The 13,709-nt window shown below is 61.8% G+C and overlaps 1 protein-coding gene across 3 annotated transcripts in view; it reads left to right on the plus strand.

Annotated features, from left to right (window-relative positions):
* Positions 1 to 3,267: 3,267 nt before the first annotated feature.
* Positions 3,268 to 13,709, plus strand: part of NFATC1 (nuclear factor of activated T cells 1) — a 105,282-nt gene continuing 94,840 nt past the window's right edge. For 2 of the 3 annotated variants that reach the window (XM_061995612.1, XM_061995613.1), the window contains exons 1-2: positions 7,110 to 7,185; positions 11,144 to 12,242. In XM_061995612.1, the coding sequence (XP_061851596.1) occupies positions 7,110 to 7,185; positions 11,144 to 12,242 (1,175 nt within the window). Of the gene's footprint in view, positions 3,401 to 7,109; positions 7,186 to 11,143; positions 12,243 to 13,709 lie in introns of those variants that run through there. The other variant, XM_061995611.1, reaches the window with a different exon arrangement.

A 13,709-nucleotide genomic window follows, 5' to 3' on the forward strand; every position in this document is an offset into this window, starting at 1 on the left:
AGCGCCTGTCTGGTCTAATTCAGGCACAGCTCTGTGTGTGGGGCTGGCGTGGCTGTTTGATGTCTGCTTTGGCTTCTAGACGTCCGTGTCTGACCGGCAAGCTCTGTAGCTCCAGAGAGGTGTCAGGTCCCATGCCTGCAGTCCCTGGCTGCGTTCCTACCCAGTCCTTTAGGATGAGTGCCCTCAATGCAGTGCCAGGTACCTCAGCAGAGGCTCGGCAGTGTGACGAGGCCGGTCACAGGGTAAATTACAGCGTTGCTCCAGCACACACCATTCCTCCTCAGGCATTTGTCCTGCCCAGCCCCACGCACCTCAAAGGTGGTGACGTGATTTCTGTCAGCCTGCGAGGGGCTGGCGCTGGGGGGGATGCCAAGCTCTGCCCTTGCATCCCCTCTAGCTCAGGGGGCTTTGGGCAGGGTGGACTCCTGGTCATGGATGGGCCTTCAGAGTGCTGCAGCACCGGCCCCTCTCTCACTTTCCAGCACATCTTTCAAAGCAGGGGATTAGAGAAGACCTTAATTAGGGGCTCGGTTAGGGAGACTTGAGCCTTATACATCTTTTGTTACAGTGGATGAAATTCTGAACAGACGCTGATGCTCGTGAGGCTGCCAAGACAAGATGGGCACACAGAGCCTCAGGAGACAGCCGTTACTGCCCACGTTGGGTACAAAACGCTCTCAGGGTGTAGGGAGAGAATCCCCAAGCGGAACGAGATTCCTGTGCGGAGCACGGGTGGCTTCTGATCCGCAGGGATTAAGGCATTCGGTGCATTTACCGGGAGGCAGAGCGCTGCTTCCCCCGCGTCCGGCGGGGGCTGGCGGGGTCCCGCAGCATCGCCAGCGCTGCCTCCGGGGCCAGGGGCAGCCCAGCCCCGCTCCCTGCCGGCCCAGCGCTGGAGGCGCTGCTCTGAGGGTTCCACGAGGCCTGGGGGTTTCCCCTCTCCTTTTTTCCCCCTGTAGGGCTGCGTGTCGGAGGGCTCAGAGCCACGGAGCGGGGGCGTCTGTGCGGCCGCTGCGGGGGAGGCGGGAGCGGCGCGGGGCCGGGTGCGTGCGCGGCCGCAGCGCCGGGGAAAGGGCTCGGCAGCGGGGAAGCGGCTCTTAAACCGGCCACGGTAATCCTCTGAAACAACAGCCGGCTAAAAATAAGGTTGTTTTCTGTACTAAGCTCCTTTTAACTCCGTTAGTCATCGCCAGCTCCCAAAATAAGCTCCCTGCAACTGCCTCTCCTAGTAGCGGCTGTAAACAAACCGGGGGAGGCGGCGGGAAGCAAGGGGGGCGTGCAGGGCGGGGAAGCGGAGCGGCGGCGGTCCCGGGCGGCACCGGCACCGGCACCGGCACCGGAGCGGGGCCGGGGAGGGGGCGGCGGGGCCGGGCGGGGGGCGGCCGCGGGGCCCCGGGACGCGCCGCCGCTGCCCGAGCGGGGCCCTGGCGCGGAGCCGCCGTGGCCCGGGCAACGGCATTAAACAGGAGGAAACAGACGGGGGATTCCGTCATTCCGGCGGGGAGCGGCGCGGGGGGGCGGCCGCCGGAGGAGAGTCCCGCCGAGGGCAGCGCGGCCCCGGCAAGGCGCCGGGACCCCCTCCCGGCCCCGGCCCCGCGGGATCTCCCCCGCCCCGGCCCCCGGCGGCAGCTCCGGCCCCGCCCGGGGGGAGGCGGCCCCCGGCCCCCCCCCCAACCCCCGGTAGCGCCGGGGCCGCGCCGCCGCAGGGGGGCGCTGCCGGGCCGCCCCGCGCCCGCCCCGCCCGCAGCGCCCTCTGGCGGCGTCCCGGCGCTAGCGGCGGGGGTCCCGTGCGGCCCCGCTCCGCTGCGGGAGCCCGGCGGGAGGCCCCGCGGCCGGGGACGGCGCCGCTGGAGCCGGGCGGCGGGGGGTGAAGCTTTTGCCTCGTTTTCCCCCGTTCGGTTTGCATCGAAGGCAAAGCGTCGCCCTCTTCCTGGGGCTGGGGTCCCGCTTGTCGGGGCCGGGGCCGGCGGGGCTGGGCTGCTCCCGCGCGCGCGGGTCCGTGGGGACCGTCCTGCAGCACGACCCGCTCGCCAGGAGCTGCAGAGTTTGGGTTACTTCGCGTTTATTTTCAGCCATATGGAGGTGTCAAGCCCTGGATTTATGGGGTTTTTATACTTTTCTTTCCCGCAGACACCGGATCCGCTCAAACCCGCACCAGCTCCCCGCCGGACGGGGGGCAGAGGGGTCCGGGAGGATGCGGCCCCGTCCCGGGCGGCTCCCGCCGGTGTCACGGTGGCGTCGGGGGCCGGGCCGGGGCATCCCGGAGGTGGGAGGAGTGGCTGCGGGTTGGAAACCTCTGCTTCCCCCCCGCCACGGAGCGACGCGATACAACTGTGTTGCTGAGATATTTACAGAATGATAATAAATAAAATAATAATAATAAATCCGGAGCGGCTGAAACCGAGCCCACCGGGTCTGTTAGCAATTTAACAGAACGGGATTTTCCTTTCTCTTCCCTGCCAGTTGATGCTCTTTTCCAAATTTCCACAGCGGGGGAAGCCTGCGAGTTTTTACATAATGATTTCAGCATGCGAGGCCGCCGCGCTAGCTTTCTTTTTTCTCCCCCCTTTTCCCCTCCCCGCCCGCCTCCCTTGTCCCCCGCTCCCGTCCATGCTCCCTCCCTTCCTTCACTTGGCGACCCCGGCGCGCCGCCCGCTCCCCCAGGGAGGACTGCCGCGGCTCCCTCAGGCAGGGCCGGGGCCGTGGCCGGGAGGGGCGGGCGGCGCGGCGGCCGGGGCCCGTCGGTGCCCGCCGGTGCCCGCCTCCCGCTGGCCACCCGCCGGCGCGGCGCGGCGGGGCCGGGGCCCGGCTGACATCACGGGGCCGGGGCGGGGAGAGGGGCCGGGAGGGGAAGGGAGGTGGGGGGGTGTTTTCCAGCTTTAAAAAGGCGGCGCCGGGCGCGCAGCCCTGCGTCAGAGCGAGACTTCCCCGCTCCGCACACTCACTCGCCCCCGTCCCCCGCCCGCGGCACCCGGCGAGCCGGCTGCGCCCGCCGCCCCGTTCCGCGGCCGCGGGCAGTGCCTGCGAAGTCCCCACGCACACCCGCCCTCCTCTCCATGCCCCGGCCCCGGGGGGGCGGCGGCGGCGGCGAGCTCCTGTGCCTCCGCGGGCGCGGCTCCCACGCCGGGGGCGGCGCGGCCCCGGCCCCCGGGGCGTGAGGGCGGGCGGGGGCGGGGGGCGCGGCTGCGGGCGCGGGGCTAAGGCGGCGAGGGCGCCGGCGAGCAGCTCCGGGGCGCGGCGCGGAGCTCCCGCCGCCCCGCCGGGTGGATGCCAAGCGCTGCCCCGCCGGCCGCCGCCGCGCCGCCGTCGCGGGACGCAGCCAGCGGGACACAGAGGCCGGCAACGGCCCCGCAGCGCAGCGGCCGCCCGCCCGGCAGCACCATGAAGGCGGCGGAGGAAGGTAACGGGCGGGCGCCGGGCAGCAGGGAGGGCGGACGGGCGGGCGGCGGCGTCCCCGGAGTTTGCCCGCGGCGGCCCGAAGGTTGGCCGGCAGCCGCCTGCCAGAGGCTCGTCCTCCGCCTCTCGCCGGGCTCGGTGCCGCAGCCGCTCCCGGTGCTGGCCCGGCCCGGCGGGGCCGCGGGGACGCAGGGGGTCCAGGCACGGGGAAGGGTAGCGCGGCGGCTCGGGGATTCCCTCCCTGGCCCCGGCGTTTGATTCCAAGTGAGGTCAGAGTACAGCCTGTGACTGCAGCTGTCCCGCGCGCTTGGGAAAATGAGGCAGCCTCCTGAAAAAGCGGGGTTCGGGGCGGTGTCCCGCGCCGGGCCCTCGCCAGCCCTCCCCCGCGCCCCGGGGTGCGTGCTCCCGCCTGGCCGGCGCGGCTCCGGCCAGCGCTGTGCCGCGGCCTCGGCTCTCGGCCGCGATCCGTGCCCCGTCATTACCCTGCTGCGAAAACTGCGCTGGAAACACAGCGGCAAAAGTTTCCAGAGGGAAAAATGGTGGGCGCGGGGCTGGGAAACCGCTTTGCGGGGCCAGACTAAGCCCGGTCTTGCCAAGGACCGCGCTTGGCCGGAGCCGAGACCGACCGCGGCCTCTCCTGTGCCAGTCGGGACATTTTTCTGCTCCCGCAGCATCGTTACCCGGCACCGCGCTGCCCACTGCCGAAAAACTCCTGCACCTCGCTGTTTCCCGCCTGCGCCTCTCGGCACCGCGCCGCCACCCCCGCATCAGCCCCGCAGGTGCGGGGCAGCTCCTGTACCCCGCTGCTCTGCCCGCCGATTGCTCTCGGACCCTGTCCCGTCTGTCGGTGCCGCCGTTCTCCGTCGCTGCGCGGCCGATGGCTCAGGCACCGCTGCGGCGGGCAGATTTGAAAAGCGGGGGGAGGCAGGGGGGCGCGGCGCCGTGTTTGTTCCACAGCGTGGGACACGGGGCTGCATCACTGGCGCTGGTGGCCCGAGACAGATGGACGGGCACTCAGAATTCTCTGCTTCTTCTTCTCTTCTCCTCTCCTCTTCTTCTTCTCTCCTCCTTTTCCCCTTTTCTTCTTCTAATGTCTTCTCCCTCTCCTTTCCTCTCCCCTCCCGATTTTAACACACACGTTTTCACTCCAGGGGTTCGCTGCCGTTGACAGGACCCCGCCAGCGCAGAAGCTGTGGGACTGTGGCTCTATTCTGAGAGCACATGAGCGCCTTTTGGCTGAAAGTTACTGAGGTTTTAGTTACTGGCATTGCCCTGTGCCTCTTGCACAGCTGGACCGCCGAGGGCTGCGCACACGGCAGTCCAAGGGCACTGCCTTGTACAAGTGACCCGCAGAGGCAGCGGGCACAGGAGCCAACTGGAGCCTCTTGTCAAAAAGAAAAGTGAAATACCCCTTTTTATTTTGCTGGCGTTTCTGGTGCCGGTGTGGAGGCGTCGCCTGCGCTCACCCACAGCTCTGCTCCCTGCTGATGCGTTTTGTCAGGGACTGAGAAAAGGAGGCCAGCCAGGACGTGTGACCCCGTCCAGGAAAGGCGGCAGTAACCCTCTGAGTCGGGATCCCTGGGAGTTAGGGAGCCCCTTGGTTGCCAAACTACACCTCTCAAAGAAAATACTCTTTATTTCTTGCTTAGCCTGGGAAGAACCTCCTGGAGAGTGTCCCGGGGAGTGTCCCGAGGAGCGTGGGGGTGGAGGCGCACACACCCCGCTTTTTCTTTGTGCCTTTTGCCTCGGGGAACACTGGCAGGTCAATGCTATGGTCGAGTTAAATTGTGTCAGCCTGGAGAACTCGGGAGAAGCCAGGCTAAGAGCCTGGCAGCACGGGGATGGCCTCGCCAGGGCACTGTGCCCCCCTACCCGCTCGCTTGTTTGGCTCTCCTCGGTTTAATGGCACTGTTTTAAACTGGGTTATCGACTGATACCCAGTTGCCACATGTGGCATCACTTGGGTTTAGCTTTCCGCTACTGGTCTTTTCTCTGAGGGGAAGGTGCCAATCGAGACACTTCCTGGCAGTGCTCATCTTCACGGCCATCTGTAAACAGTTTGGGACGGTTCACCCACCTCGCAGGTACTCTGGTACCACGCGGGACAGACAAAGGAGCGGGAGCAGCAGGTACTCGGGACCCTGCTTGCCTCCCTGGGGGGCTGGGGGCTCGCGCGAGGCGGCTGTCGGAGCGTTAGGCCGCGGGCAGGGGGCCGGCAGTCCCTGCCGTCGGGGCAGAGGCTGTGGTGAAGCGGGGACGCTCCCGGGCTGCGAGGGGAGCGGTGACGGGGGAGCGTCTGTGGCCTGCTCCGGCCTCCCGGGGCGAACAGGGCCCCGACGGTTGTCGGACCCCCGGCCCAGAGCAGACCCCCGGCCCCTCCGGGGCAAAGCCCGGGAGAGGAGCCCCGCAGGGACGGGGCCGCGGCGCGGGGAGAGCGGGGGAGGGAGCGTAACAGGCTCTGGTGGAAAAAGGAAAAAAAAAAGGTGTTTTCCTGGCACTTTGCACGGAGACTTGAGCCTGGAAAATGGTATTCCCTGGGTTTGTAAGGGAATGCCGTTTCCATAGCTGCTGCTGCAGTCCGTCCGGCGGCCCCGGCGCTGCGGGCGGGGGCGGGCCGTGCTGAGCTGCCGGGCCGGGGCGACGCTCGGATGGGACGGTACCGTCGGATGGGAGAAAAAGAGACGACTTTTTCGCTAGTTGTTTTCCAACGAGCGGGTAGGGCGGCGGGCCGGGGCGGCCGCGGGCCGGGGCAGCACCGCGCCTGTCCCGCACCGCCCCGCGGCCCTTCCTAGCGGGGACCGGTCTCTACCCGGTGCAGGGAGGCAGCCGGTAACGCCACAAGTCCCGCTTTCGTGCGCTTTTTATAGCGGTTGGCACTAGTGGGTGCTGCAACTGAGTGAAATAAGTCCGGAACAGACGAAAGCGAAGGCTCCCGCCGGCAGACGCGGTGCGGTGCCTCGGCGGGGAGCGGGACGCGCCGGTGTCTCGCTGGGGGCCAGAGCCGCCCCTCCGCCCCGCACTGTCCCGGCCGAGGGCGCGCAGCCCCGCCCCGGCCCCGCTCCCCTCGGCGGCAGCCGCGCACCGGCGGGCGGGAGCAGGAGAAGCCCCGCTGTCCGGAGCCCCGGCCGCACCGGGACGGGGCGCTGCGGGGCCCCCCGCACCCCCCCCCGCCGCGCGGGAGGCGCGGGCAGAGGCCGGGGCGGGGGGGAGGGGGGACACGGACACGCCGGTCACGGCGGTTGTTTGCATCGACCCGGAAACATCGTGCGGCGGGAGGGCCGGAGGGCGGGCCGGAGGCGGCGGCGAGAGGCTGCCCGTCGGGCCGGGGCCGCGTCACTGCCCGGGGCCGCCGTCCCAAGCGCGGCCGGGGCTCGCGCCGGCGCTGAGGGACGGGGCGCGCGCGGCTCGCGCTGCCGCTGAGGGGAAACGGCGCGCGCGGCCACGGCCCGCTCCCTTCCATCCCGCTCCCTTCCATCCCGCTCCCTTCCATCCCGCTCCCTTCCATCCCGCTCCCTTCCATCCCGGCCCCTTCGCTCCATCCCGGCCCCTTCGCTCCATCCCGGCCCCTTCGCTCCATCCCGGCCCCTTCGCTCCATCCCGGCCAGCTCCCTTCCGTCCCGGCAGCAGCAGCAGGTGTCCGGGTGCGCCGGGCCGGGGCTGAGCCGCCGCCGTAGCCTGGGTGCCGCAGCGCGGTGGGCGTCGCGGCTGGAGCCATGACGGGCGTGGAGACCGAGCAGGAGTTTGACTTCGATTTCCTCTTCGAGTTCAAGCACAGCGATGAGGGCGGAGGTGGGTGGCGGCGGCGGGGCGCGGATGCTGCGGGAAGCCCTCTCCTGCGCAGCCCCGCGGTTGTCCCGCACGGCGGGGTCGCCTCGGCCTCGCCGGCAAACGGCGAGGGGAGCGGCCGGGAGGGAACCCTGTTCGCGGAGACGGCCCGCGGGCAGCCGGTGCCTCGCATCTGGAACTTGGGGATAGTTGGAGCTCTGTCCCCCCCGGGCCGCCCGTCGCTGCCGGAGGGACCCCCCGGGCCCGGCCCCCGCGCGGTTGAAGTTGGGGGGGGGAGGTCTGGCCCAGACCCAGCGCAAGTTCATAACGCCACTGCTGCACCCCCCGCCGTGGGGTTTAGCTTAAAGGTCATCCATAAATAAAAACGATGGGCGTGAATTTCCCGCGGCTCACACAGCTTCCCACGCCGGGGTCGCGGTCCGGGTGGCTTTTTTTAGGGCTTTTAACGATACTCGAGGTGGAAAGGAGGGGAACGAGGCTGGAGTTGACAAAGTTGTTGTTTGTTGGTGTGAGGTTGGCTGCTGCGGCTTCCGTGTGGGCTGATCACCCCCTAAAAAGCCAGAGTAATGCTGTCTCTCTGTGCTTCATCTTCTGCATCAGAGCAGGTTCCCAGGTCCCTGCCTGATGAGTGCAGGGAAGGCACAGGGCTCCCCTTCCGAATGCTCCCACCTGCCCAGCTCCCCAGCACATGGTCAGTGTCCAAATGGTTGTTACAAATCTAGCACTTCTTAGAAAAACGCACCTCCAAGAGTTCCACGCCGAGCTTTTCGGATGAGTGTACTATTAATTAAACAACTGGAAAGAGGAGGTGCCTCAGCAAATTAGGTGTCAAAGTCCTAGAGAGAAAAGTGCCTGACTCCATTAGGCAATTTTGAAAGCATGAATTTAAACAGACTTAGATATGGCTTCAAGTTTAGAAAATACCTCTCACCTGCTGCTCTGAGCTGCAGGTGTTCAGCATTCCAATGTAAAGAATGTAAATCAAACCTGCTGGTGCCCAGTGCCCGGCAGGATCAGCCCCTTAACGACAGAAAGGGATAAAACCTGTGCTCTGAGAAATTCAGCAAAGGGAAGGAAAGAAGTCAGGGTGTGTTGGTTTTTTATGTTGTTGGTAAGTAAAATGTAATATCTGAAAATGTGCTCACAAACCAGGGAGTCCAATTTCTCATCCCAGTTGTATGTTATATAAGTGTGGATGTGTTGGAGCAGGACTGCTGCAGACTTGCACTGGTCTATCTGATACTGGGCTTTGGCTTGAGATACTAAATAGTGTCTTGTAAGTATCTTGGTAGCAAGTTCCAGGGCCTCTGTGGGTTGTGGTGGTGCCAGTGGCTGTGCTGAAGCATTACCTTCCCTTGGCCCCCCTCAGCACTGTTACAGAACCCCAGGCAGCTGCCGCAGGGGATGCAGTTTCATGCCTCTGTAGTCTCTGCTGTCTCTGGTCCCATTCGGGTGGTAGCTCCTAAATCAAGGTCTTGGTCCTGTTCCTAGTTCTGACTTTTGGGCTTTTATACGCGGTGGGCATACTTCCTACAAGCTGCCTGAGAATTTAAGAGAGATAAATACATTTGGAAGGCTTTGGAGCTTGTTTCTTTGGAGTGTTATTGTGTGAGAAGCTGTATGTCACATTGGGCTTTCTTTGGCCCTTTAAAAATTGTCCTTCTTAAAGCATGCATAGTAGTTCTAGAAGAGGCTATTCCTTGTCATGTGCAGAGGGAACTTGTTGCTTTAGAGGGGCCCTGTGGTGTTTGTGGAAGAAGACCCTAGGCAGGGTCCCACAGCAGCGCGGTGCCGGCGCTGTCACCTTCCTCTGGAGCTGGAGGAGGCAGAGTTGAAGGGGTTGGAGCTGCTCCAAGGTGCTGCTTAGACCCCACTCTCTGAGCTAATTCCTGAAACAGAGAAGATTTGGCCACTACTGTACCCCTTTGAGGTGTTTTTTGTCCCCTGAAGGGTGAGGGAGGAGCGGGGGTGTCTGTGGTAATGCAGTGCAGCCGGTGTGGCAAAAAGAGGACTGATTTCGGAAGAAGGGGACTCTGAACCCCCAGGCAGATCTGCGCCTGGCTGCGACCGCTGCAGTTGGATTATCCTTGTCAAACCTCTTCCCCCGTCGCTCCTGCCCGCTGTGGTGTCGGAGTAGACTGCGAAGCTGCAGCATGTTTTGTATAATCCAGGTTTATTTGTGGCGCGCCCTGGTGTAATTCAATGACCCTTCCTCGGTAAATGGCCGGTCTCTGTAGAGAGCGAGTTCAAAAGGTGGTGTTGCTCGTCCTTTCCGCCAGTTACCTGACGTGACATTCATGAGGCAGAACGTCGCAGAGTTGCTGTGAAACTGTGACGGCACATTAATTTTTCCTGAGTACCGTTTGCCTCGGAGCCGTTGCCAGCGCGAAAGGCGAGCGGGATCGCCGGGGGATGACACCGGAGAGGGCTGAGCTGATAAACAAAAGAAAGAATAGCCGGCTGCGCTGGCGTTACCGGCTCATTTACACCTGCAGCGCTCCCGGCGAGAGGCCGCGCCGGGAATAACGGCAGCAGTAATTAACACAGCTTGGCTGTCTCTCCCTGGGGAAGGCGGGCGAGGGTGACCACCGCGGGAGGTCGGCTCCTGCAGGGAAGGGACAGGCTCCTCGCGGGGAGCGGCGGCGGCCGGGGGCTCCCTGCGGAGTTTCTGCCCGTCCTGCAGGAAAGTGCCGCTGCTAGAATAAACCTCGGGCAAGGCTGGTGGGCTGCAAGCGCAACCCGGCGCTGGGGGCGTTTCCAACCTACTCAGAGTGGAACAGCGTTACCCAGACCTAAAGCTCAGTGGCTCTTGTCCCTGATAGAAAAGTGTTGCTGTCTTTTCCAGGTAAAGCAAGAGGTACTGGCCTTCGGGGCTCTGGCCCGCTGTGGGGGTGATGCAAAGAGACTGTATCAGAAAGCAGAGCAGGGATGATTCTTGATCCCCTTACTGCTCAGAGCACCGGGAGCACGCTACCCTGGACTGAGAGTCGCTCCTTTGAGAGTCTCACTTTGCTTGGGCTACCGGGTCTCCTGCTGGTAAAGAGAGACACAACCGTGATGAGGGAGCAGAGCTGAAGGAGTCCCTTCAGCAGGCTGGCAGGGAGGGTCTCCTGCAGACCAGCTTTGAGATGCTCTGTAGTGCAATGGAGATGGAGGCATGTGCAGGGCAGGGCTGTTCCCCTGTGCTGGGTCAGCGAGCCGACTGTGTGGCTCTGCTGTTGCTTTTGTACACCTAGAGCTGTTGAACGGTGGCTCTGCTGGCCAGGAGCCTGCTGCTGGCAGCACTTGCTGTGGTGTGCACAACCGGCCCTTTCGGTGGAATTGCAGCTGTCATGGAGTAGTGAGACATCCATGTTTATCCTTTACCTGGCCTCTGCCAGTTGGGCTGGAGGATAAGTGGTCCCAGAAACCAGAGCAGGTCAATAGATCTGTCTTGTTCCAAATTCCTAGTTAACTGGAACCAGTTGGAAACTTGCTGTAATGGAAACCTTGGTTGTGTATCATTTTTTTTGTACAGAATGCAGTTGATGGTGCTCATTGCTTTAGTCTGCTTCTGCGTTTGTTTTTTGTCCTGTGTGTTTTGTGTATTCCAGCTTTTCAGTTAGGCTGGCTTACATAAAAGCACATCTCTTGAGCAGCACTGCCGTCTCTTGGTGCTGAGCTCTCCTTGTTTGTGGACTCAGTTTTTTTGCTCTGATGGTTCACATGAGAAGAGTGTGTACTCGAGGCAAACTTGGTCTGTGTACGTCCCTCTCTCGAGACAGCTTGTCTTGTGTGGTTCAGTTAGTGGCACTTTCATGGACACTAGTCTGCAGCTTCTCCCTAGCGTGGCATGCCTAAGGGCTGGGTTGTTTAGGGGAGTGGTACTGTGCCATGTCCCTCCAGCACAGACCGGGATGTTTTATACCGAGTGAGTTTATTTGTGCAGCACCTCATATCATTCTCTTTGTTTGTTTTCCAGAACACTATAATTACACGTCCTCAAACGTAAATGCCGGCTTGCCTCTCAATGTGGCACATTCCTCATTGTCAACTCCATGTCACGGCCTTCAGACGTCAAACCCCATCATTTCAGTTGTCCCATCGACAAACCATCCTTCTGGATACGGATCACACCTCGACGGCGGGGCCTCCGAGTATTACCTGCCCCCAAACATCAGACCTAACGGAGCGCCGGCGCTGGAGAGCCCCAGAATTGAGATCACTTCTTACATGGGACTTCATCACAACAATAACCAGTTTTTCCACGACGAGGTGGAGGAGGCCATCCCAAACACCAAGCGCTCGCCTTCCACTGCCACGCTGAACTTGCCGAACATCGAGGCGTACAGAGACCCGTCGTGCCTGAGTCCAGCGAGTAGCTTGTCTTCCAGAAGCTGCAACTCCGAAGCGTCTTCCTACGAGTCCAACTACTCGTATCCGTACACTTCGCCCCAGACCTCTCCGTGGCAGTCCCCCTGCGTCTCTCCCAAGACCACGGACACGGAGGAGGGCTACCAGCGCAGCATGGTGGCCTGCACTTTGCTCAGTTCCCCCAGGCACTCTCCGTCGACGTCCCCCAGGACGAGCATCACGGAGGAGAACTGGCTGGGGGCTCGCAACTCCAGGCCTCCGTCTCCCTGCAACAAGAGGAAGTACAGCCTGAATGGCCGGCAGGCCTCCTACTCCCCGCACCACTCCCCCACACCCTCCCCGCAGAACTCGCCGCGGGTGAGCGTGACGGATGAGACGTGGCTGGGGAACACCAACCAGTACACCAGCTCCGCCATCGTAGCCGCCATCAACGCCCTCACCACCGACAGCACCATGGACATGACCGACGGCATCCCCATCAAGTCGCGCAAGACGGCCCTCGACCACAGCCCCTCCATGGCACTCAAAACCGAGCCGGCCGCCGAGGACCACGGGACCATATCGCCCACCGCTGAGCTCTCGCCAGAAGACTTCTCCAGCTTCCAGCACATCAGGAAAGGCAACTTCTGCGAGCAGTACCTGTCCGTGCCACAGCATCCCTACCAGTGGGCCAAACCAAAGTCTCTGTCTCCGACATCCTACATGAGGTAAGGAACTTGTGCTGCCTGCTTTTTCTTCCTTCCTCCTCCTTTCCCTGCCTAATGCCCAATCTACCCATTCGTCCACTCATCCCACTCATTGCCGCTGTTGTTGGTGTGACATGACCACGAGCAAGGCCTTGAAGGGTTAAAGAGGCTGTTCCGACCATGTGCAGATTGTAACTGGTTATCTGCTGCCCAGGGGATGAGACCCAGCCTGGGCAGACCGTAAGCGGTAGATTCAGAAACTCATCATGCAGTAGGACCATTTTTTTGCTTTATTTAAATAGTCATTGCGTTTCAGTGTATTTTTACTGGAGGACAAGGAGGTTGGTGTCATTATCGTGGCTGTTACAAGGCCTTTTATGTTTATATGCTTTATGGGTAATGAGTATAAACAGGACTATAGCTCTTTTGTGCGTTATTTCAGCTTTTGCTTGACTTAATTGGAAACCTGCTTACAGATCTTCTTTTCCTATCTGTATTGGACAATGATTTTATTCTTTTTTCCCTTCCCCACTATTTCTGTTTAAAGAAGAAAACCTTATTTGTCAGGTGATAGCGTACTGGTCACAGTTATTTGTCATAAGAGGACTCTGGGAAGGGAGCACCCCAGAACAGCCAGAATCTGAGTCACATCCATCACTTTCCCTGTCAGTCTCAGTTATGGTCTTTACTTTGAAGTCTCTATACACAGAGTGTTGAGCTCTGAAGGCTCTATACGCAGAAGCCCATGGTGCAGGAAAAGGGTTTGGCTTTCCAAAAGTTTGCAGGTTGTTTGCAGCCCCTGATTGTGACAGCCACCCTTCTCCTTTTCCTCCTCCAACGCACCCGGCTTCCCGCTTTGGCAGCAAACCTACCTTTCTCCAAACTGGACACATTGCTGAAATGTTTTAATTAACAATAACATTCCCTGGGTCTCAACCTTGCTGCTCTCACTTTTCTCCAGCTGGCACCTCTCTGCCACATGCTGTCTCCCAGAACTAAGGTGGAGCAGTTCGTGGCCCTTTGTGTTACAGCGTGTTGTGCTGTGTTCCCCTTCGCCATTGCCCTCCTCCTCCTCTCTGCATCGCCCAAGCTCTTGCAGGACCATGCAAATGCAGCAACCCCTTTGGGTCTGAGCCATCCAGAGCTCAGCTCTCGCTGCCTTTCAGAGCTGGGATGGAGCCTTTTAACACCAGGCAAATCTTCCAGACCCTTCCTGCTTGCTTTCAAAAAGCATCTTCTGTTCTCCCACTGAAGTGCCAAGTAGCCCGTGTTCATCGCCACAGCTTCCGTTGGCTGTTGTGTCAGGGACTGCTTTTTGCCAGAGACTTCAAGGGCAATAATAGGACAGCTTGACCAGAGAGGGTGAGCAGCCCGTGGGTGCTTTGCTGGAGTCCCTCAGGAGGCACTAGCACAGACCAGAAAGGTGAAGCGTGCAGAACGGAGCCCCACGACGTTGTGTATTTAACATTGGGGTTTTTTTTCCACTGT

The sequence above is a fragment of the Colius striatus genome, chromosome 4 (assembly GCF_028858725.1).
Source record: "Colius striatus isolate bColStr4 chromosome 4, bColStr4.1.hap1, whole genome shotgun sequence".
Lineage (NCBI taxonomy): Eukaryota > Metazoa > Chordata > Aves > Coliiformes > Coliidae > Colius > Colius striatus.